Raw genomic sequence first — 25,655 nt, forward strand, 5'->3', positions numbered from 1 at the left:
TATAAAGGCCAATGTACCAAAAGCACTCTTTACGACCCTATCTACCTGTGACTCCACTTTTAGGGAATTATGTATCTGTATTCCCAGATCCCTCTGTTCTACTGTACTCTTCAGTGTCCTACCATTTACCTTGTATGTTCTACCTTAGTTTGTCCTTCCAAAGTGCAATACCTCACACATGTCTGCATTAAACTCCATCTGCCATTTTTCAGCCCATTTTTCTAGCTGGTCCAAATCCCTCTGCAAGCTTTGAAAACCTTCCTCACTGTCCACTACACCTACAATCTTTGTATCATCAGCAAACTTGCTGATCCAATTTACCACATTATCGTCCAGATCATTGATATAGATGACAAACAACAGTGGACCCAGCACTGATCCCTGTGGCACACCACTAGTCACAGACCTCCACTCAGAGAAGCAATCCTCCACTACCACTCTCTGGCTTCTTCCATTGAGCCAATGTCTAATCCAATTTACTACCTCTCCATGTATACCTATTATTCTTTCTATAATAGGGTGACCAGAATTGCACACAGTATTCCAAGTGTGGCCTTACCAATGTCTTGTACAACTTCAACAAGACATTCCAACTCCTGTATACAATGTTCTGATCGATGAAACCAAGCATGCCGAATGCCTTCTTCACTACTCTGTCCACCTGTGACTCCACTTTCAAGAAGCTATGAACCTGTACCCCTAGATCTCTTTGTTCTGTAACTCTCCCCAACGTCCTACCATTAACTGAGTAAGTCCTGCCCTGGTTCAATCTACCAAAATGTATTACCTCGCATTTGTCTAAATTAAACTCCATCTGCCATTCGTCAGCCCACTTGCCCAATTGATCAAGGTCCCATTGCAATTGGAGATAACTTTCTTCACTGTCCACTATGCTACCAATCTTGGTGTCATCTGCAAACTTACTAACCATGCCTTCTATATTCTCATCCAAATCATTAATATAAATGACAAATAACAGTGGACCCAGCACTGATCCCTAAGGCACACCGCTGGTCACAGGCCTCCAGTTTGAAAAACAACTCTCTACAACCACCTTCTGGCTTCAGTCAAGAAGCCAATTTTGTATCCATTTAGATACCTCACCCTGGATCCCGTGAGATTTAACCTTATGCAACAACCGACCATGCGGTACCTTGTCAAAGGCCTTGCTAAATTCCATGTAGACAATACCAACTGCACTTCCCTCATCGACCTTCTTAGTTACCCCTTCAAAAAACTCAATCAAATTTGTGAGACATGATTTTCCACTCACTATAAGCCATGCTGACTGACCCTAATCAGTCCTTGTGTCTCTAAATGCCTGTAGATTCTGTCTCTCAAAATACCTTCCAACAATTTACTCACCACAGATGTGAGGCTCACTGGCCTGTAGTTCCCAGACTTTTCCCTGCAGCCCTTTTTAAACAAAGACACAACATTTGCCACTCTCCAATCTTCAGGCACCTCACCCATGACTATCGATGATTCAAATATCTCGACTAGGGGACCCGCAATTTCCTCCTTAGCCTCCCACAATGTCCTGGGATACACTTCATCAGGTCCCGGGGATTTATCTACCTTGATGCGCTTTAAGACTTCCAGCACCTCCTTCTCTGTAGTATGTACACTCCTCAAGACATCACTATTTTATTTCCCCAAGTTCCCTAACATGTGTTTGTGCACACAAAATGCCCACAAACAGCACTGTTATAATGATTAAATAATCCATTTTCGGGATTTTGAATTCAGGAATGATCATGGTCAGGGTACCAGGGACAACTCCCCTATTTTTCCTCAAAATAGTGCCATGGTATTCTTCTGTACTCTTTCTGCACTGCCCCCCCCCCCCCCCCCCCCCCCCCCCACCACCCCCCCACCACCCGGCAGTGCAGTGCTGTTTCAATACTTCACCGAAGTCTCTGAGGCTTAGAGGCAACTCCCATCAACTCTTTCCACATCTCCCCGCCATGCGTATGCTCCTGTGTGTATTTCTCTGTCTGAGTCTGTGTTTCTTTGACAGTGTGTGTTTCTCTGTATGTGTGTGTTGTGATGAAATCCGTAGTTCTGCAGTTTGCAAGCTGTTGTCTGCATTGACTGTTGTTTCAAAGCTTGTGTTTTATTGAGACCATCCTGAACTGCAAAAGAAACCAAAACTCCAGGTTTCTGGGATAGGGGGTTTGTAAATTGGAATTCCTGGCTGTGACATCAGACGTCTGAGAAATCAGCCTGTTGCCTAGATTGCCAGGTATATGAAAGCTGATGGAAAAAGGATCAAATTTTAGCCAGTGATTAGAACAGACAGGTGGCTCTTGAAGTTTACTTTTCAGCAGCAGGAGAATTGTTGAGTGCGTGTTGAGAAGCTTTTTGTGTGAAACAGCTCAGGAAGAAAGTCGTGGTGTAGATGGATAAAAAAAAACAAATTAAGTGCTTCTGTGAGACGAACTGAGAGGGATCCAGAAAGGTATGCCTTTTGGCGAGCACTATACAATAAAACAACTGAAATTCTACCTGTGAAAGAAAGTGGTTGTCAGATGGAGTTAATGGTGCATAACTCCTGCATGAATAAAGGAACTGAACCTCTACCTGGGAAGAACATTCTATAACAATGTTCAAGAGGCATCTGGACAGATACATGAATAGGCAGGGAATAGAAGGATATGGACCACATAGAGGCAAAAAAATATTAGAGAGGCATCTGTGTCGGCACAGGCTTAGTGGGCCGAAGGGCTTGTTCCTGTGCTGTACTGTTCTTTGTTTAGAGTTTTGAGGAACTCTGCAGCTGAGGTTAATGCAATATATGCCAAAGGAACTGCCTGTAAATCTGTGACATTTATCTTTATTATAATTGGCTATTTAAAATGTAATTCATAGTTTCTATTGAATACAATTTTCAATAGACTATGAATTACACTTTAAATTATGTGGAATTTGGTTTGTCGTTGCATAAATGTTTTGTAAAGCAAAATCTTGCCCATTCATTTCTTCCTTTGCAAAGCTCGGTTTAAGGTTACTGGTTTCCATAGGGATCATAACAAAATGCTTGTGTTTTAGTGTGGGTCTGGGTGTGTGCTTGTGTGTTTCAGCATGTGTGTGTGTATGTGTATTGAGCGTGTTCCTGTGCATGTGTGTATTTCTATGTATGTGTGTTTCTCTGTGTGTTATCCTGCCCGAGCCTATTCTGTCTGCGTGTTTCTCTCTGTCTCTGCATGTGTATTCTAAATGTGTGTTTTTTAGTGCATCGTGTGTTTCTCTGTTCTGTCTCTGTGCTTGTGGTGTGCATGCATTGCTTTGCTGTGTTTCTGCATGTATGGTGTGTTTCTGTGTGCAACTCTTTGTAGTGTGTATAAGTGTCTGCATGTGATTCACTGATTCACAGCCTACGTCCAACTCCAGACCCACACCAGTGTGGTTGACTCTTAACTACCCTCTGAATTGTGCAGCAAGCTATCAGTTGTAGATGGCTTACTACCACCTGTTCAGGATCAACTAGGGAAAGGCAATAAACATTAGCCTTGCCAGTGACACTCGCATGCCAAGAACAAATAAAAAAGGCACCTTTTATTGACAGAGTCATCCAGACTTGAAAGATTAGCTCTGTTCTCTCTCCACAGATGCTGTCAGACATGCTGAGATTTTGCAGCATTTTCTGATTTTGTTTCAGATTCCAGCATCCACAGTAATTTGCTTTTAGCTTTTATTGGATTTTACTTCTCTTCTTCCTACTGAAATGTATCAATTCACACTTCTCTGTTTAATTTCATCTGCCATGTCTGTCTATTACTCCTCACAATAACTTCACGTTTTGTGTCATATGAAAATTTTGACCTGAGCCTCAGCTCATCTGTTACCAAAACCTTTATCCATGCTTTTGTTATCTGTAGACTTCAAGATGCCATACCCCTCTAGCCTCCCATCCATTCACTCTGTCTACACTTCCCGCTGCCTCAGCAAAGCAGCCAGCACAATTAAAGACCCCACACACCCCGGACATTCCCTCTTCCACCTTCTTCCTTCGGTTAAAAGATACAGAAGTCTGAGGTCACATACCAACTGACTCAAGAACAGCTTCTTCCCTGCTGTTGTCAGACTTTTGAATGGACTTATCTTGCATTAAGTTGATCTTTCTCTACACCCTAGTTATGACTGTAGCACTACATTCTGCACTCCCTCGTTTCCTTCTCTATGAACGGTATGTTTTATCTGTATAGTGCGCAAGAAACAATACTGTATGCTAATACATGTGACAATAATAAATCAAATCCTGGCTGTCCATTTACATTCTACCCTCTGTAAACCTGAGGTCCAGCAAAACTCTGCTGCCCATGTTCTTTCTTGCACTAAGTCCAGTTATTATAACTCTCATCCATGGTTTCAAATTCCTCCATGGCCGTGCCCTTTCTATCTCTACGACCTCCTCCAGCCCAACAGCCCTCAGTGATAGCTGCACTCCTGAGTAACCACAATATTAATTCCTCCACCAGTGCTGGCTGCACTCTCAGCCACATAGGCTCTAAGCTATGGAATTCCATCCCTTCATCCCACCATCTCTCTAACTTCATCCTTTAAGATGTTCCTTTAACCTACCTCTACGATCAATTTTTTGACTATTACCTTAATGTCATCTTATATGAGTTGGTGTCAAATTTTGCTTTATAAAATACTTTCTGATGTTTCATTACTTTAAAGGAGCTGTATGAATACAAATTGTTGTGTACATGTTTCTGTATGCTTGTATGTATGTTTTTATATGTGTGTGTGTATGTGTTTCTGCGACGGGGTGGAGATTAAGGGTACATTAGCTAGAGGGAGGCCCAGGCCGAGGTGTGAAAAATTGAAAAAAGGGATATTTCTAACACACAGCAACATAATTAAATTTGATTTAATTTACTCGAGAAGCTGAGTATTTCTATGATACAGAGTACAGAAAGCAACTCACCGTTTGAGACTTTTAACAAATTTACTTGTTGGCTGAAAAAGGTGTTTCAAGCTCTTGGACATTGAGTGCTTACGGCCCTGCGGATGGATTTTTGAATTTTCTGGAAAGCCAAACAAACAAATTTTAAATATTGATAAATGTTGACCTCCCATGGCTTTACTATCTTAGCCTGGACTAGCTGGGATTTTCTATTGTTTCGCTATTGTCTGACTTGTCCCTTTAAGGCTACTGCTGTGGACATGGTCCTCAAGTCATTCAAAGCTATTTATTTTGGGGTATTTCTCTAGATTGGCTGGTGCTCAACTATTTTTGTTACTTCAGCATCAGAAAGAAGCAGCGGATAACACCTGGGTTTCTTTCTCTTCCTATATACATTTCTAAGATTGTTCAGTTGTGATTTGCTATTTGTGGAAAGTATAATATTGGACATGAGTGGCCGGAGCACGACAATGCAGGATACAATGTGGGATATTATACAAGTTGATCAGTCATCACCTTTGCTATTTTCACTGTTTGTTTTCTTTTGAGTCCAACAAGCACATTGTGAACTTAGCTCCTTAAATTATTCCAAATAATTACGCTGAATAATATGAAGTACCAATGATAGGTGGGTTAAAAAGCCTGTTACTGAATGTTAACATTTTATATCTCATCACATCTTCCTCAAAGCTCACTCTCCATGTTAAAGCACTGTACAAAATGTAACTAACAAAACCACATTGCCTCTCAATCACATATTTATGTACCCAGAAGTGGCAGTTTGCTTGTTCTGACTCACCATGGCACAGGCAATGCTGGTGGTTGTTCTTGATTTGATTCAACAGTTGGTCCAAGGCTTCTGTCTGTCCGCCACCCTTCACTTCCTTGCCATCGTACTCTTTCCAGTCTGAGAAAAAGTGAGTAAAAAGAACAAGATGGCATGTTGTTAGTTCTTCATCCCTAGTTATAAATTTGACGCTGGCAGAGACACTTCACTGAATAAGCATAGATATTATGTCCTTTGACGAGCTGGATAATCTGGGCCACTGCTGCCCAGGACCCAGCACCAACCACGATCCCTTCCCCCACCCACTTTGTTGGAGGCTCAATCCTGGAGCCTCAATCCAGTGAGTTGCCTGTTTGGCTACCCATAGTTCAGCTGCCAGTTTTAAATGAAGCCAGACCCTCAAATTGGTGGGACAGCTTCACCCTGGAACTGGTGGTGGTGTCTCAGAAGTATCGTCCAAAAATCAAAATCTACTGCAAAGTTTTCATGAAAGCTCCAAGTTAATAGCAACTCAAACAGATCTATCACTGGATACACTGGTGCCAGGTTTTAGCTCTGGTCTGTGCTGGGTTCTCTGATCTTAGATGACACATTGGGTGATGCAATTTGTTTTATTGCCTTCTGAGCTAGCCAGGGAAAAGTCCAATCAGGCACAAGACCATATCAGGCAGTATCTGTAGAATTATGTCCCAGCAACAGTCAATACATTCCGCTAGAAGAAACAGAAAATAAAATAAGTGCTATTATTGGATGGGGTTGTGAATAAGGTGTTCAGGCCACCAACAATATGCCTGATTAACATTTGTAGAATTGCACCTTACACCAAAGGATCATTTCATCAACGCTCTTGGCTGCGATTTTCTGGCTGTGTTCTTCAAAAGAGCACAGTCACTCAAGCAAATGCATCAACAAAATATAAACTGTGAGCTGGCACAATGCATTACCAACATAGAGAACATCAGTTGGGACAATGGACAGAATTTTCCCCCCAAAAAACAAAGGCCGCAATTTTATGACCTCATCCCGCTCGGCTTTGGCGAAACAAGATGGTAAAATCAGACCATAGGCAAAAAATCAGGTTCACCCCTGGTTTTATGCCTCCTCCGATCGTGCCAGCATGGTTTTGCCGGCGAGATCAGCTTTGCACCCTTTCTAAGCCAATTTAAATATTAATGACATAATCTGAATATCATTAACTAGGCTCAGACGCGATCATTTGTGCTCACTTACCTTAACTGCCTCACGGATGAGAATCACATATGATCCCCACCAATGGGGACCAGACGTGATGGCCTCTCCAGGGGGGAATGAAGGCCACTGAAGCTCCCCGGGTGGTTGGGGGCAGGACCGGGCAGTGCCCATGGCACAGTGCCAGCTTGGCAGTGCCCATCTGGCACCCTGGCAGTGCCCATCTGGCACCCTGGCAGTGCCCACCGGGCACCACAACTGTGCCGAGGCAGTGCAAATGAGGCAGAGCCAGAGTGGGGAGGAGCCCAAGTGAGTGGAGCCATGACAGGGGAGGGGGAGAAGCGGGGAGATCCACAGGGGTGAGAGGGAAGGAAAACCTCTGCCGGGGCACAATCGGCGAGGGGGGGAGAGGAGGAAACTCTGCCAGGGGGGTGATCAGTGAGAGAGGGAACTCTACTAGGGAGTGGGAGTGGGGGGGGGGGGGGGGGGGGGGGGAGGGTGATGGTGATGTTCGTGGGTGAGGGTTGCCCCGATGTTCATGGGGGAAAGAGAGGGGGGAGCGGTAGGAGATCTCCCGGTTCACTGGAAGAATGGGGTGGCTACGCAATGACATCTCTAGAACTCAGCAGCCAACTTCCCTGGCGAGCTCAGGCTCCAACCCGCCTGCTGGCGAGAATCGCATCATGCCAATTTTTTTGCACTAAGTGCCATAAGATTGCATTTCCAAACTTGCCCTGAAATACAAGTCTGAAACTCTCCCATTCTCTCGCTCGTTCGGCACTTCGAATGTTTTTCGTAAAATTACGCCCTAAGTATCCTAATGGTGAGAATACTGGAGCGATTCACGTTGGACCATCAGGCATGCTCCGGACCAATCATCCCACACTCAGTCACTTTTTGGGAGAGTGGTGAGTTGTCCACTGCTACTGGGGGGCCAGGGTCTAAACACGCCAGTCAGCCTGGCTGCATTGCACTTGGGCGCAGTTTCACAAGGGCACCGTGATCTGACAGCGCACTGGGAGACCCTTCTCCCTATCCCACAGAGACATCAGAATGCCCAATCCTTATTGGCAGCATGTTCCCTCACCCACTCCCCAACCTGGGTTGCTGGCACGGGAAATTGGGGCCCTCCTGATGGGTCCACCAACCTGACCCCCGGCATGTTTCCCTCCCCCCATCATGACCTGGACATGCCCCCCCATCATGCCCCCTATCATGCTCTATCCCTGCACAATCCCCCACCCTGCAAAGCCTCCCTTGCACGACCCCCCCCCCCCCCTCTGCATGATGCCCCCTGGATGACCCCTCTGCACGGTCACCCAGAATAGCCCCCCGCCATGTAGCCCCCCCTGTCATAAACACCACCCCCCCCCCCCCAACACCCATCATAAGCCCCCCAGCATAGCCCATCCATCATAGTCCTGACTCAGGCCCCACTCACACCCCATCCCCTGGGCCCTGCCCCTGGAACACTGGCAGTGCCAAACTTGCATTGGCATGAGGGCCAGTGGGCACTGCCAGGGTGCCGTGTGGGCAATGCCAGTGTCTCAGTTCTTGGGTCCTTGCATCACATTCTCCTCTTCCAGTCTCAGTTCTTCTGTCCATTACCCCCTCTTCCTCGCCACTGCAAGGTGGCACTGCCCGATGGGCACTGCCCAATGGGCACTGCAGAGCCATACCCCCACCACCCAGGGGCTTCAGTGACCTGCAAGCCCCCTCCTCCTACTCCCCCCTCCCAGGGAATGGCCATTGCGCTTGGTTTCCACGAGTGGAGACCAGAAGTGATTCTCCCGATTCTCACGCTGTGCCCAAAGGTCGGAAGATCCCGGGAGCTGGGGGTATCCATTATCAAATGGGCTATACATATTTGAATGCTACTTTAAATATGCCAATCAGCCTCACACCCATCAGTTTTGCACCATTAGAAAGGGACTGGGACGATTGCAAACTGTTTGGCGCCAAGCACGAAACCGATTTTTAGGCCCGCACACTATTTTCCGGGATCAGCGCGATCTTCGCCACATACGGCAAGGTCAGAAAATCGCCCCCAGTGCATCACCAACATAGAGACTATTAGCTGGGACAATACATCACAAACATAGAAAACATCAGCAGGAGTTATCATTTGCAAGGATATAACTTTTCTAGACATGTTCATGAAATTTTGTCTTCAACCCTATAATGAAAGGAAAGGGAGATAACGAGACGAGATGACTAGAGAGGAAGTGAAATGGCAGAGTCATTCAAAGGACAGTGAAAAAGAAGCGATGAGATTAAAGGTGGAGAGGTGAGGACAGGGTTGGAGAAGTAAAGAAAGTGGATCTAAAGGAGGAAAAGGGTTGGAAAGTGAAAACAAGAGAAAGAGGTGAGAGGAAGAGGTGGTAATGGACAGAAAAACTGAGCCTGAAAGAGAAAAATGAGATGCAAGGACCCATGAGGTGATAAGTGCATGGAGGAGAGCAGAAAAGGAAGGTGAAGCATAAAGGAAGAATAAAATTGAGTTGAGGAGGGAACGGAAGTGCTGGATGTGGATTGGGATAATAGGAGAGATCATGCATGAGTTGTTATAATTGCTTATATATTTAGTGTATAACTATATTCAGATTATAGAATCATAGATACAGAAGGAAGCCATTCGGCCCATCAAGTCTGCACTGACTCTCCGACAGTACATCTTACCCATGCTCACCCCCACCCTATCCCCGTAATCCCCAGCCTACACATCTTGGGTCACGAAGGGGCAACTTAGCATGGCCTATCCACCTAACCTGCACATCTTTGGACTTTGGTGATGGACATTTACTTGGGATATACATAGGTTGTTAGTTGAATTGCAAGATATGGAATATGTGTCTCTGTAAATAAAAGCTTCTAAGTGCTTAAACAAGAGGCTCTAGTTTTGTCCTTCAGTGTCTGGCTCTCTGAGTTCTAGCATGCTGATGAAGATTAAATGGGTGAGCAGAGCCTGTGATAGCGTAGAGATTACATGGGATATGGAACATTAAATTGATTGGTAGAGTCTATAATAGGGAAAACTGTACCTATGTTGTGGAAGGAGATGAAATTGGTTACAGTCTGTGATGGGATGTGGAAGGAACAAGATTACAAATGAATGGTTGTTCCCTGTTCTTTGGCATTTTTGATTTCATCTCACTGTAATCTTACTTGAAATCATATGCTGATAAAGTGGCACATAGTGACTATGGTCTCTCATTCTGTTACTCCACTGTGCGATCCATCTCTACACTGGCAAATGACATCCTTTATTTGTGTTTCTCATCATAGCAACAGTTGAAAACAACTACATAATTTCAGAGTGGTACTTACTGGATGGTGTTGCACATGTGGGAGTGGAAACCTGTGGGGGGCCCCAACCTTTCATATTATAGGCAGATACCCGGATGTAGTAAGGGAGCCCCTATGAAAAAGACAAGAAAGTTAGGATTTTTTTAAAAAATCCTTTTTAAATCATGTTAGTGTTGCTATTTAACAAATTGACCAATATTGCACAGATCACAAAAACAACTGGTGGACATTTTTAAATAATGTTTGGTTGTGAATTTTGTATTTATCAGCATAAGGAATAACACCTCTGGAAACGCAATATTTTCCATTTCAGGTACCTAGTGTAACCTTCAAATGTGGAATCAGTTATAGCAAGAGCTTGTTATTGAGTAAAGCTCCCCCTACACTGTTCCATGAAACACACTCAGTTTTCATGATCATCACGGAAATAGCATATGTGGTGATGGGATCAACATATGGCAACATGTAGGTATTCCTGTTTTGGGGTCCGTGATGATGTTGGTTGATCCTATTGTCCAGAACAATATTTCATAACAACAGATTATTTTTTGGCTGCATTTGGTGAGACTGCAACTGCAGAGGGTTTACTTCCCTTTGTGGTCTGGAAGAAACCCATATCCTACCATTTAATGGCATATTCTATACCATTTGAAGAACAAAGAACAGTACAGCACAGGAACAGGCCCTTCGGCCCACCAAGTCTGGGCCAACACAGATGTCTCTCTAATCTATTTTCTTGCTTCTATGTGGCCCATATGCTCTGTTCTCTGCCTATTCATGTTTCTATCCAGATGCCTCTTAAACATTGTTATAGAATCTGCTTCCACCACCTCCTCCAGCAGTGCGTTCCAGGCATTCACCACCCTCTGTGTGAAAAATTTACCCCTTACATCACTTTTAAACTTTCTCCCTCTCACTTTCAACCTATGTCCCCGAGTAATTGACCCTTCGAACCTGGGAAAAAGACTCTGACTATCCACTCTATCCAAGCCTGTCATAATCTTGTAAACCTCTATCAGGTCCCCCTTCATCCTCCACGCTCCAATGAAAAGAATCCAAGTTTGTTCAACCTTTCTTCATAGTCCTTATCCTCCAAACCAGGCAACATCCTGGTAAATCTCTTCTGCACCCTTTCCAATGCATCAACACATTTCCAGTAGTGTGGCGACCAGAATTGTACACAATACTCTAAGTGTGACCTAACCAAAGTCTTATACAGCTGCAACATGATTTTCCAATTCCTTTACTCAATGCTCCGACCGATGAAGGCCAGCATGCCATACGCCTTCTTGACCACCTTGCCCACCTGAGTTGTCACCTTCAGGGAACTGTGAATCTGCACGCCTAGATCCCTCTGTATGCTAATATTTCTAAGGGCTCTACCATTTACTGTATACTTTCCTTCTGTAGTAGACCTTCCAAATTACATCATCTCACATTTGTCCAGGTTAAATTCCATCTGACATCTTTCGACCCAGTCTCCAGCCGATTTATATGCTGCTGTATCCTCTGACAATCTCCCTCACTATCCGCAGAATCCACTACTCCCTCAACTTTTGAGGTAATTGATTAAACCTTAATAATTGATCAAATCTGTCATATGATTACTGTTTGATTCTCTTAACATTTATTTTGTGCTCAGGCCTGATTAAAAACACTGACATAAGTTTGACAACACAATCAACTGCATTTCCATCTCAGAAGCACATCGCTGGAGTTGGGAAATGTCCTGGCTCAGGAAAAAGTGCCAGCAAAGGCAGGATTTTCATTCTGGGGTGGGGGAAGGGTGTAAAAGATCCTCCTTGGTGCTCAGAGACTTCTTCCTAATGATAGTAAAAATGGGAAGACACCCTAGCCCTCATTCTTCACAACCCACATATTCCACATTCCCCATTCATGCCAGCTCATGCCCTCACCCATCTCTCCATGCCCTTCATACCTCTGTGTTAGGCAATGGACTTGCATGCCCACTCACCCACTCTGGACTCTGTATAGGACCAATGACACATTTGGATGTGTTAAAAAATGCTTTAAAGTGTTCATTCATTCATGCCTTTCCACCTGTTTAAAAAAACTCTTCACTACAGCCCAGTAAAACTGTTAATTATTGACACTCTTTAAATATCAATAGTAAAGACTGTAAGCATTGGAATCTCTTTATCTTGTAATAAACACTGTGCGATTGACAGACTAGATCAGCGAACGAAAGCTGTCAATCAGCAATGTTTTCCCTGGGATGCAACTATTTTGACACACGAGTGGATGCCTGACTCTGAACGTAGAATGAACTAAGAATGCCTCATTATGCATTCTTTGTGGAGAGCCCAGGCATCCATTGCACATGTCAATTGCACAATGTTTATTTACATAAGACAAAGAGGTTTAAAGTGTCTGTCATTTCTACGATTGATGCTTTAAAGGGTTTGGATGATAGACACTTTATTGGACAGTAGTAAAAGGGCTTTCTTTTAAGAAAGTGGAAATTTATAAATGAATGACCGTTTTAAACTTTTTTTTACCATATTCTCTAAGATGCCATGAACCACGAGTAAAAAGCTAGTCTGACTCCACCAAATTGCAAAGGACTAGAACATGCTGCAACAGGTCCACAGCAGATGCCATCTCCCTGGCCCTGCACTCAACCCTGGAACACCCAGGTAACAAAGACACCTATGTCAGACTCCTATATATCGACTACAGCTCGGCCTTCAACACCATTATTCCAACAAAACTGATCTCCAATCTCCATGGCCTGGGGCTTGGCTCCTCCCTCTGTAACTGGATCCTGAACTTCCTAACCCACAGACTGCAATCAGTAAGGATAGGCAACACCTCCTCCACGATCATCCTCAACACCGGTGCCCCACAAGGCTGTTTCCTGGCCCCTTACTATATTCTTTACATACCTATGACTGTGTGACCAAATTACTCTCCAACTCGATTTTCAAGTTTACTGATGACACCACTATAGTGGATCGGATCTCAAACAATGATGAGATGGAGTACAGAAAAGAGATAAGAGAATCTGGTGGACTGGTGAGATGACAATAATCTCTCCCTCAATGTCAACAAAATGAAGGAAATAGTCATCAACTTCAGGAAGCGAAGTGGAGGACATGCCCCTGTCTACATCAATGGGGCCAACTGGCAATGGTTGAGAGCTTCACGTTTTTAGGTGTCCAGATCACCAACAGCCTGTCCTGGTCCCTCCATGCTGACACTATAGTTAAGAAAGCCCACAATGCCTCTACTTTCTCAGAAGATTAAGGAAATTTGGCATGTCTGCTACGACTCTCACCAACTTTTACAGATGCATCATAGAAAGCATTCTTTCTGGTTGTATTACAGCTTGGTATGGCTCCTGCTCTGTTCAAGACTACAAAAAACTACAAAGGAGTGGGAACGAAGTCCAGTCTATCACGCAAACCAGCCTCCCACCTGTTAATACTGTCTACACTTCCCGCTGCCTCAGCAAAGCAGCTAGCATAGTTAAGGGCCCCACGCACCCCAGACATTTCTCTTCCAACCTTCTTCCATCAGGAAAAAGTTACAAAAATCTAAGGACACGTTCCAACCAACTCAAGAATGGCTTCTTCCCAGCTGCCATCAAACATTTGAATGGACTTACCTCACATTACGTTGATCTTTCTCTACACCCTAGCTATAACTATAATATTACATTCTGAACTCTCTTCTTTCCTTCTCTATGTATGAAATGCTTTGTTTGTATAGCACGCAAGAAACAGTACTTTTCACTGTATACTAATACATATGACAATAAATCAAATCAAATCATAACTATCTCACAATGGAGCCAGCCAGGTCAGGAGTGCAGGGCTCATGACCTGACAAGCCATCACCCTTAATGCACACTGGTGAAAATTGGGGACGCCTGAAAATCAGGTTCCAGCTGCCAATTTTACACCTCCACGGAGTCTCCCCAACCCCTTGAAAATCCAGCACAGTATGCCAAACCAACAGGAAGAATTGTCCACATACGTAAAGACACCTTCAGTTTGGTGTCAGAAGTACAGTCTTTTTTTGTCAATGGGTTGTGGCCAGACCCAGTCACATTAGCTGGGTGGTGTGATAATTTTCCATAATTTGAGAATCAGAGTAACAAGGTAGATCCCACGTGATCTCCAGTGATCAATATCACAATTAATGGCTATCTGTTCCTGGGTACTATCCACACATGGCATGTATAAAAAACAGGCCATCAAAGAGACTCTACCTATTTCTAATATCTGCTATTTCATTGGAACTCAAATCAGAAGTATGGGAGAAAATCTAAGCTGTAACAGAAGGTCAGAAATGTCAAGTAGATTCTATCTCTCAAGGTGCGAATGATAATTTCTTGTAAATCACTAATCTATATCATATCACAGGATAGGTCAGTCTGAACTCAGAACTGTCTGCTCTCATGACACTTCTTGTTGTACCATCTGTGCTACCCTGGAGTTTGATAAATCACAACGCAACAAAGCTTTATCTTGATTGAACGATGCAATCAGTTCAATCAAAGTTCATAACAACATTATATGGAGGTATTAATAATCCATGAAACTGGAACTATCTTTGATCATATATATATTGCCTTTAATTTAAAATTCACTATATCTTGGGACATGAGGGCAGTCTATGTTGTACTTACTGTGACAAGGCCAGTCATTGTGTAGAGGAGAGTTTTCATGTCCTCTAGTGAGGCCTCTCCTGTTATTGAACTGAAGTTATGAGAAGTGCTCCATTCAACTGCAAGATAATAGAGAGAAAGAATGAATACGGAAAAGCAGAGTCACAACCTGAAAAGTGCAGTCTTTGAAAATTGTGTTGTGCAAAGCTATTTTCCTTCAAGGAGGGTAAAGTTCAGAGGAGTCACATCTTGAAGATACTCATAGTTTGATGGGAAATTCCAAATTAGTGTTAAACCATTTCAGCTGTGGTTGTTTGCACAATTCATAGAATAATAGAATCTCTACAGTTCCGAAGGAGGTCATTTGGCCCATCAAGTCTGTACCGACCACAATCGCACCCAGGCCCTATCCCCGTGTTTTACCCTGCTAGTTCCCCTGATACTAAGGGACAATTTAGCATGGCCAATCAACCTAACCTACACATCTTTGGAGTGTGGGAGGAGACCGGAGCACCTGGAGGAAACCCACGCAAATACGGGGAGAATGTGCAACATTCACAGACCCAAGGCTGGAATTGAATCCAGATCCCTGGCATTGTGAGGCAGCAGTGCTAACCACTGTGCCGTCCAACTGACTCAATTACAACATCAATAATATGGATGCTCCAAAAGGTGCTGATAACTTGACAAGGCTCTAACGTATGGCTGGAGTAATCGGACTCTGGAGGTCCTTCTCTTCAGATTAATAAGAAATGCTTTAGAGGAAGATGCTGCCTATAATATTATACAAATCTAATGTTCTCCTTCTGACCTGGAAATCCAGTCTATTGAGCCCGGACCAGCAAAGGAATTGAGGTCATTGCAAATATAAAGATTGTAGTCTTCAGTAGTGTGTGTTTCTGTGAGAAGCTTTATTGGATTGATTTCAAGATGTCTGCCTTCAGAGGTAGAGTCTCATGGCATGACTACATGATTATATCACAGGATAGGTCAGTCTGAACTCAGAACTGTCTGCTCTCATGACAGATTGGTTACATTTCAAAACCCAAACATCCCTTCTTTCATAATGAACCAAAGATACAAATATCCCCTTTTCCAAGCAAACGAAATACATATTCACATGCATCATCCTGTTCTCCAATATTCACACACTGTTTCATGCATTAACAATTGTTTGGTCTAGTAGTGAATGCCTGAACATGCAGGTCTCTTAATGGCACCTGTGCACATTGACTGTTCTTCTGGGTGATGTTCTTTGTCCGGTGAGTGTTTCTCCCATAGCCCTTGATGACTGCTGTAGTTCCACTGCAGCTGCTGTGGACTTGTGGAATTGATGATAGTTCAGTACTCAGTACAGCTGGAGAGATCCCTTCTCCCCAACTGCCGAATGTTATGAAGAAGCATTTTCACTAGTTGAGTGCAAATGATAATCTGGTTCAGTTTTTCAATACCTACTTTGGGTTGCCAATAATGGATTGTTGTTCATTCTTTCCTCCTGATACCTTTGTATTATCCCTGAAATTTGTTTGGTCAGATCTCGCACAGCTTGGTTGACTGAAAACTTCAGTTTATTATGAATTTTCAAAGGCATAAATTCAGCTGGAATCTTGCCCTTCAATTCAACTCTAATGTGAACATTTTTCTGTGGAACATTTACCTTCAGCCTGTGCATTTCATTGCACTGATGTGGTCGGCAACCATCTCGTGGTTTACTTGAATATTGTCTCAGTTTTTCTAGAGTCTTTTGGTCCCCTCTCTCTGGGGTCTTTTTTTGCTCTGTCTCTGGGGTATTTTGTTGCTTTTCTCTGTTGGTACGTTTAGAGTTACCAGCACAACTTTTAGACTTGCTCCAGCTGAGATGAGTAGTTGTTGCGTCCCATCTATGATCTGGAACTCTAGATCTTCCTTCTTGCCATTGCATTGGACTGTCAGACTAATTTGTCTTCTTGGTATGATTCTTGTGCCATCATATAGTCTTAATCTTACTTTTGAGGGTTCCATTTTCAGATTGTCATGTTGATCTGTGAAGACCATTATGTTGCATGACCCACCAGCGTTTTTCTGACATTCTTGTTTGCTTGATATTTTCCCCCTGTGGTCCTCATTGTAACAGTCTCAAACTATTTATTGCCTATGACCAGATACTTGATTATAGATTTAAGCAAGTTAAGCTAGCTATAGACTGGACAAGAACAGGGTTAGAATTGACTGCAAGATTCTTGGGTCTTTTCTGTTATTTTCACAGATGGGTGCAGCTATGCTCAACGGTAATAGTCATACCTCAAGATAGGTTGGTTTAAACCTCAGTTTAGTTGGTGAATAAATCCTCTAACTGGTCTATCAGAAAAGTGCTTCAACGATGCTGGGTGGGATTCTCCAGCTTCTGCAGACAGCCCATGGGAATCCCAATGCCCTGTAGAATGGGGCTTGGCCAATGTCAGGATTCCCAACAGGCGTCAAGGCAATTGGCCCAATTATGGTTTAATTTCCTCTTTTTCAAACCACTTATTCTGGCTCTTGCATTAGCTGAAGTAATGTTAGGATCCTGGACAAGAACCCCAAATTACACTAGGATGCCACGAGACCCCACCAATTTTTCTCTTTCGTCATAAATGTGAGGAAAGGATACTTCCTTCCGGGAATGATTCCACTGAAAAATTAGGGATCTTTCATAGTAAAACAAACTTTATTTAATAACATTGTTTAAATATATCTCTAACAAACGAAGGAACTTAACTATTAACAATTGAACAATACATAAAATTAAAAGGCAACAACTTTAATTTCTAACTTATCAGTGTTCAGTTCCAAATAAGCAACATTCCTCTTACAGACTTAAATGCTACTTTAAATATACTTAGCAACCCGTTCCAGAAGCCTGCAAAATCCTTATAACTTCAACTAGGCTTCAGCTACAAACTAAACTCTTTTCTGCAAAAGCTTTCTTTCTCTGCAACAGACCCAGGACTGCACATAAACCATCATATGACCCTGTCAATAACTCTAATCAGAAATCCCAGGGGAATTCAAGCAAACAAAAATCCATTAACTCTACTTAACATAACCACTTTTAAGGCTAATATGAGTAATTATCCTATCCTGCTCTCCCAAAAGTCTGAGCTGCATTCCCATCAGATGTACGACTGTCTGTAGCATAAAGCTGAATTTTTAAACATTCCCCAAAACACAAAAAAAAATCCATATCGAATGTACTACAATAATCAGAGTAGTAACATTTACTATACTTTAAAAGCTATTTATGGTTCAGCAGCACTGTGGTAAGTCCTGACAACATGAGAGATACCATTTCAATTCTTTCTTTCCAGTTGTACTTTCCAACTAACCCAGACTTGCACAACTGGTGGCCCACAGGCTGGAATGTGTACCCCAATCCCTCTGGAGTCGGCCTGCCAAACATTGTTGGACATACAATAAAGTTAGATTTGCAAACTGCTGTAAGGCTGCTCATCTGTTCACAGGCTAGTTTCTCTCTGCATTTGCTATAGATAAGTTCACCAGAGGGTCTACCCACAACAAATGGAGAGAGACACCAGCCTTTGAATGGACAAGCAGCAAACAATGGGAAATTAAGTTTTCAAGGTATGTTGCAGGGCAAGTTTCAAGATCTAGGATAGAGCGGGGGGCTAGAGCCAGGGGCAAGTGTTGGAGGCTGGAGCCAAAAGTGAGATTGGAGCCAGATGAGAGTGCAGAGCCAGAGCCCAGAGGGTCATTGCCCAGATCAATAGTGGGACCGGAGACCAGGACAAGAATAGGCCTCGGGGCTTGGAGCAGAGCCTTCTGAAGTGAGATTGCTAGCTTTGGTGTGCAACGGAGAGAGAGTGAGCGTGGGAGACAGAAAGCGAGTCAGTGGAAGACAGAGAGAGGAGTGAGTGTGTGAGAGACAGGGAGTAGTATGACCGAAAGGAGTGAGAATAACAGTGTGTGTGTGTGTGTGTGTGTGTGTGTTTGTGAGAGTGTCTGTTTGAGAGGAAGAGTGTCTGTATGTATGTGTTTGTGTATGAAAGAGTATGTGTGAGAAGGAGAGAGTCTGTGCGTGTGTTTGTGTATGAAAGAAAGTGTAGAGTCGTACAGGTTTACAACATGGAAACAGGCCCTTCGCCCAATTTGTCCATGCCACCCAGTTTTTGCCACTAAGCTAATCCCAGTTGCCCGCATTTGGCCCATATCCCTCTATACCCATCTTACCCATGTAACTGTCTAAATGCTTTTTAAAAGACAAAATTGTACCCGCCTCTCCTATTACCTCTGGCAGCTTGTTCCAGACACTCACCACCTTCTGAGTGAAAAAATTGCCCCTCTGGACCCTTTTGTATCTCTCCCTTCTCACCTTAAACCTATGCCCTCTAGTTTTAGTCTCCCCTATCTTTGGGGAAAGATGTTGACTATCTAGCTGATCTATGCCCCTCATTATTTTATAGACCTCTATAAGATCATCCCTAAGTCTCCAATGCTCCAGGGAAAAAAGTCCCAGTCTATCCAGCCTTTCCTTATAACTCAAATCATCAAGTCCCAGTAGCATCCTCGTAAATCTTTTCTACACTCTTTCTAGTTTAATAGCATCCTTTCCATAATAGGGTGACCAGAACTGTACATAGTATTCCAAGTGTGGCTTTACTATGTCTTGTACAACTTCAACAAGATGTCCCAACTCCTGTATTCAATGTTCTGACCAATGAAACCAAGCATATCGAATGCCTTCTTCACCACCCTGTCCACCTGTGACTCCACTTTCAAGGAGCTATGAACTTGTACTTCTAGTTCTCTTTATTCTATAATCCTCCCCAACGTCCTACCATTAACTGAGTAGGTCCTGCCCCGATTCGATCTACCAAAATGCGTCACCTCACATTTATCTGAATTAAACATTCATTGGCCCACTGGCCCAATTGATCGAGATCCCATTCCAATCCTAGACAACCTTCTTCACTGTCCACTATGCCACCAATCTTGGTATCATCTGCAAACTTACTAACCATGCTTCCTAAATTCTCATCCAAATTATTAATATAAATAATAAATAACAGTGGACCCAGCACTGATCTCTGAGGCACAGCGCTGGTCACAGGCCTCCAATTTGAATTAACAACCCTCTACAACCACCCTCTGTCTTCTGTCGTCAAGCCAATTTTGTATCCAATTGGCTGCCTCACCCTGGATCCCGTAAGATTTAACCTTATGCAACAACTTACAAGGCTATACCTTGTCAAAGGCCTTGCTAAACCCATGTAGACAACGTTGACTGCACTGCCCTCGTCTACCTTCTTGGTTATCCCTTCAAAAAACTCTATTAAATTTGTGAGACATGATTTTCCACTCACAAAGCCATGCTGACTGTCCCTAATCAGTCCTTGCCTCTCTAAATGCCTGTAGATCCTGTCTCTCAGAATACCTTCTAATAACTTCCCCACTACAGATGTTAGGCTCAGCGGTCTGTAGTCCCCAAACTTTTCCCTGCAGCCCTTCTTAAACAAAGGCAGACATACAAACACACAAGTAAGCTCACGCTCTCCAAAATTCAGGCACCTCACCTGTGGCTGTTGATGATTCAAATATCTCTACTAGGGGACCCGCAATTTTCTTCCTGGCCTCCCACAACATCCTGGAATACATTTAATCAGGTCCCGGGAATTTACCTACCTTGATATGCTTTAAGACTTCCAGCACCTCCTTTTCTGTAATATGTACATTCCTCAAGACATCACTATTTATTTCCCCAAGCACTCCAACATCCATGCCTTTCTCAACAGTAAATACCAATGAGAAATATTCATTTAGGATCTCACCCATCTCTTGTGGATCCACATATAGATGACCTTGTTGATCCCCAAGAGGCCCTACTCTCTCCCTTGTTACTCTTTTGCCCTTTATGTATTTGTAGAATCTCTTTGGATTCTCCTTTGCCTTATCTGCCAAAGCAATCTCATGTCCCCTTTTTACCCTCCTGATTTCTCTCTTAACTCTACTCCTACATCCCCTATACTCTTCAAGGGATTCACTTGATCCCAGCTGCCTATGCATGTCATGTGCCACCTTCTTCTTCTTGACCAGGGCCTCAATATGCTGAGTCATCCAGGGTTCCCTACTTCTGCCAGCCTTGCCCTTCAGTCTAAGAGGAATGTGCTTACCCTGAACCTGGTTAACACACTTTTGAAAGTCTCCCACTTTCCAGCCATCCTTTTGCCTGCAAACAGACTCCCCCAATAAACTTTTGAAAGTTCCTGTCTCATACCATCAAAATTGGCCTTGCCCCAATTTAGGATGTTAACATGGGGCCAGACCTATCATTCTCCATAGCTATCTTAAAACTAATGGAATTATGGTCACTTGTCCCAAAGCAATCCCTCACTAACACTTCTGTCACCTGTCCTTCCTTATTTCCCAAGAGGAGGTCAAGTTTTGCTCCCTCTCTAGTTGGGCCATCCACAAATTGAATGAGATTATATTCCTTCTGAATACAATCAACAAATTATCTTTATCCAAGCCCCTAATGCTATGGCTGTCCAGTCAATGTTGGGAAAGTTAAAGTCCCCGACTATTATCACCCTATTTTCCTTGCAGCTATCTGTAATAAAGAACAAAGGAAATTACAGCACAGGAACAGGCCCTTTGGCCCTCCAGGCCTGCACCGACCATGCTGCCCAATTGAACTAAAGCCCCCTACCCTTCTGGGGACTATATCCCTCTATTCCCATCGTATTCATGTATTTGTCAAGACACCCTTTAAAAGTCACTATCGTATCTGCTTCCACTACTTCCCCGGCAGCGAGTTCCAGCCACCCACCACCCTCTGTAAAAAACTTGCCTCGTACATCTCCTTTAACCCTTGCCCCTCGCACCTTAAACTTATGCCCCCTAGTAATTGACTCTGCCACCCTGGGATTAAGCTTCTGACTATTCACTCTATCCATGCCCCTTATAATCTTGTAGACTTCTATCAGGTTGCCCCTCAACCTCCGTCATTTCTGTGAGAACAAACCAAGTTTCTCCAACCTCTCCTCTTAACTAATGCCCTCCATACCAGGCAACATCCTGGTAAATCTTTTCTGTACCCTCTTCAAAGCCTCCACATCCTTCTGATAGTGTGGTGACCAGAATTGAACACTATATTCCAAGTGCCACCTAATTAAGGTTCCATAAAACCGCAACATGACTTGCCAATTTTTAAACTCAATGTCCCGCTGATGAAGGCAAGCATGCCACATGCCTTCTTGACTACCTTCTCCACCTGCATTGCCACTTTCAGTGACCTGTGTACCTGTATACCCCGATCCCTTTGCCTATCTACTCTTAAGGGTTCTGCCATTTATTGTATATTTCCTATCTGTATTAGATCTTCCAAAATGCATTACCTCACATTTGTCCAGATTAAACTCCATCTGCCATCTCTCCGCCCAAGTCTCCAACCGATCTATATCCTGCTGTATCCCCTAATGGTCTTCATTGCTATCTGCAAATCCACCAACCTTTGTGTCATCCGCAAGCTTACAAATCAAACCAGTTACATTTTCCTCCAAATCATTTATATATATTACAAACAGCAACAGTCCCAACACTAATCCCTGAGGAATGCCACTCGTCACAGCCCTCCATTCAGAAACGCACCCTTCCATTGCTACCCTCTGTCTTCTATGGCCAAGTAAGAAGTTTAACAACACCAGGTTAAAGTCCAACAGGTTTATTTGGTAGCAAAAGCCACACAAGCTTTCGGAGCTCCAACCCCCTTCTTCAGGTGAGTGGGAATTCTCAGGTGAGCGGTCATTCTATGACCGAGCCAGTTCTGTATCCACTTTGCCAGCTCACCTCTGATCCCATGCGACTTTATCTTCTGCACCAGTCTGCCATGTGAGACCTTGTCAAAGGCCTTACTGAAGTCCATGTAGACAACATCCACTGCCCTACCCTCATCAATCATCTTCATCACTTCCTCAAAAAACTCAATCAAGTTAGTGAGAAATGACCTCCCCTTCACAAAACCATGTTGCCTCTCGCTAATACGTCCACTTATTTCCAAGTTGGAGTGAATCCTGCCTCAAAGAATCCTCTCCAATAATTTCCCTACCACTAACGTAAGGCTCAACGGCCCGTAATTACCTGGATTATTCTTGCTCCCCTTCTTAAACAAAGGAACAACATTGGCTATTCTCCAATCGTCTGGGACCTCCCCTGTAGTTTGCGTCTGCAAACTGCCAGCTCCAAGTGGAGAGGATCGCCAAGAAGATTGCGCATATCGACACAGTGACCTTCCCTGTAGCCAGTGAGGATTCAAAGATTTTTCTCAAGGCCCCAGCAATTTCTTCCCTTGCCTCTCTCAATATTCTGGGGTATATCCCATCAGGCCCTGGGGACTTCTCCACCTTAATGTTTCTCAAGAATCCCAATACCTCCTCCTTTTTGATCTCAACATGACTCAAACTATCTACACACCCTTTCCCAGACTCATCATCCACCAAGTCCTTCTCTTTGGTGAATACTGACACAAAGTATACATTTAATACCTCACCCATTTCTTCTGGCTCCACGCATAGATTCCCTCCCCTGTCCTTGAGTGGGCCAACCCTCTCCCTGGCTACCCCCTTGCTCTTTATATATGTATAAAAAGCCTTGGGATTTTCCTTAATCCTGCTGGCCAATGATTTTTTGTGACCCCTTTTAGCCCTCCTTATTCCTTGCTTAAGTTTCTTTCTACTTTTCTTGTATTCCACACTTGCTTCATGTGTTCCCAGCCTCCTAGCCTTGAAAAATGCTTCCTTTTCTTTTGACCAGGCTCACAATAACTCTTATAATCCAAGGTTCCCAAAACTTGACATACTTATCCTTCATCCTTACAAGAATATGCCGGTCTTGCCCTCAAACATCTGCCCCCAATCTACATTCTTCAGTTTCTGCCCAATATTGTTGTAATTAGCCTTCCCCCAATTTAGCACCTTAATTTGAGGACTACACTTATCTTTATCCATCAGTACCTTAAAGCTTACTGAATTGTGGTCACTGTTCCCGAACTGCTCCCCTACTGAAACGTCGACCACCTCACCGGTGCTCATTCCCCAATACCAGGTCCAGTATGGCTCCTTCCCTAGTTGGACTATCTACATACTGTTGCAAGAGTATTAGGCAGAAACTGAAGAATGTAGATTGGGGGCAGATGCTTGAGGGCAAATCAACATCTATCATGCTCCTTACAAACTCTGCCCCATCAACGCCCCCAGCACTAAGTGAGGCCCAGTCAATATAGGGGAAGTTAAAATCTCCCACCACAACAACCCTGTTACTTTTACACCTTGCCAAAGTCTGCCTACATCTTCTATCTCCCACTGACAGTTGGATGGCCTATAGTAAACCCCCAACATTGTGATCTCCTTACATATTCGTTCCTCAATTTCCTGCTGACTATTTGGGGACCTGTAGTACAATCCTATCAAAGTGATCTCTCCCTTCTTATTTTTCAGTTCTACCCATATAGACTCAGTGGGAAAACCCTCAGATATATCCCCTCTCAGTGCTGCCTGATGTTCTCTCTAATCAAAAACGCAGCTCCCCCTCCTCTCTTACCTCGTGTTCTATCTTTCCTATAGCATCTGTACCCTGGAACATTGAGCTGCCAGTCCTGCCCCACCCTTAGCCATGTTTCAATTGTAGCCATATCCCAGTCTCTTGTACCCATCCATGCCCTGAGTTCATCTGCCTTGCCCGTTAATAAGATTCACGACTGGGACCTCTTCAGTGCACAGAGTGCGGAGATTCAGGTGAGAAGCTGAACTGTCAGAACAGTCGGGATTTCGAACAGTTTTCCCATCAATTCAGCACTTTTGGGAGAATTGCCCTCAAAGTGTCACCTCAACACAGCCAAGGGATTATTATTGGAACAGATAACAAACCATAAAGTTTCAATCATTGAACCACACACTTTAAAATAAAATGTTTCACATATCCTTACCTTTATACTTAGTGACAACTGCAGAATTGACACTGAGAGGTTCATGGAATGTCACCTGCAATGAGGTACTGCTGGCAACAGATAACTGCACATGGGTTGGTGCTTCTGGGGCCCCTGTGTATCCAGAACAAGAACAATTGTTCAGAAATTAAACTTTGAGCATGAGTTATCAAAAGCGTCATGGAAGGTGCAGATGGGGTAGTTCTGTGAAATGATACATTAGATGGCTCCACTACATTAGCAGAGGCATGTCAGAGTATGCAGTTGTTTTGAACCTGATGATAAGCACCTAATGATGTATGTCATACATCATTAGGTGCTTATCATCAGGTTCAAAACAACTGCATACTCTGACATGCCTCTGCTATCAAGAGAAAGTGCAAAGCAGTGGCCAAGAATCCCTGTGATAGTCATGATTTTTTCCAGCCAGGGCATTACCAGTACCTACACTGCAGTGACCTGGCTGGAAAAAATCATGACTATCACAGGGATTCTTGGCCACTGCTTTGCACTTCCTCTAGATAGTTATGTCATACATCATTCGGTGCTTATCATCAAGTTCAAAACAACTTCATACTCTAACATGCCTCCATTAATGTCGTGGAGTACCTGCACTGCCAGTGGGCTGCAGGTTTGGTTGCATCTTATGGTATAACTCAGTAACAATTTTACTGGTAATATAAAGTCAGCTCAAACACTGTTCCTCTACCACATACAGGTATGTATACCTCTGATTACATATTCTACTGTTTGTATTGTAGATTGATTCTATGTGCCGCTGATGCTGCCTGATATGGAATCATAGAATCTCACCATTATTCCCAATCTTATTACAAAATGCGTAAGATATAAGAAAATTCCCAATAGGAAA

At 43.6% G+C, this 25,655-nt stretch overlaps 1 protein-coding gene across 1 annotated transcript in view; it reads right to left on the reverse strand.

Moving 5' to 3' along the window:
• Positions 1-25,655, reverse strand: part of LOC144510434 (ankyrin repeat and fibronectin type-III domain-containing protein 1-like) — an 878,059-nt gene that overhangs the window by 46,832 nt on the left and 805,572 nt on the right. The window contains exons 9-13 of the mRNA XM_078239881.1: positions 24,785-24,898; positions 14,851-14,948; positions 10,218-10,308; positions 5,715-5,822; positions 4,937-5,036 (exon numbers count right to left, since the gene is read on the reverse strand). Coding sequence (XP_078096007.1) covers positions 4,937-5,036; positions 5,715-5,822; positions 10,218-10,308; positions 14,851-14,948; positions 24,785-24,898 — 511 coding nt within the window. The remainder of the gene's footprint in view (positions 1-4,936; positions 5,037-5,714; positions 5,823-10,217; positions 10,309-14,850; positions 14,949-24,784; positions 24,899-25,655) is intronic.

This window comes from Mustelus asterias, chromosome 23 (genome assembly GCF_964213995.1).
Source record: "Mustelus asterias chromosome 23, sMusAst1.hap1.1, whole genome shotgun sequence".
Classification (NCBI taxonomy): domain Eukaryota; kingdom Metazoa; phylum Chordata; class Chondrichthyes; order Carcharhiniformes; family Triakidae; genus Mustelus; species Mustelus asterias.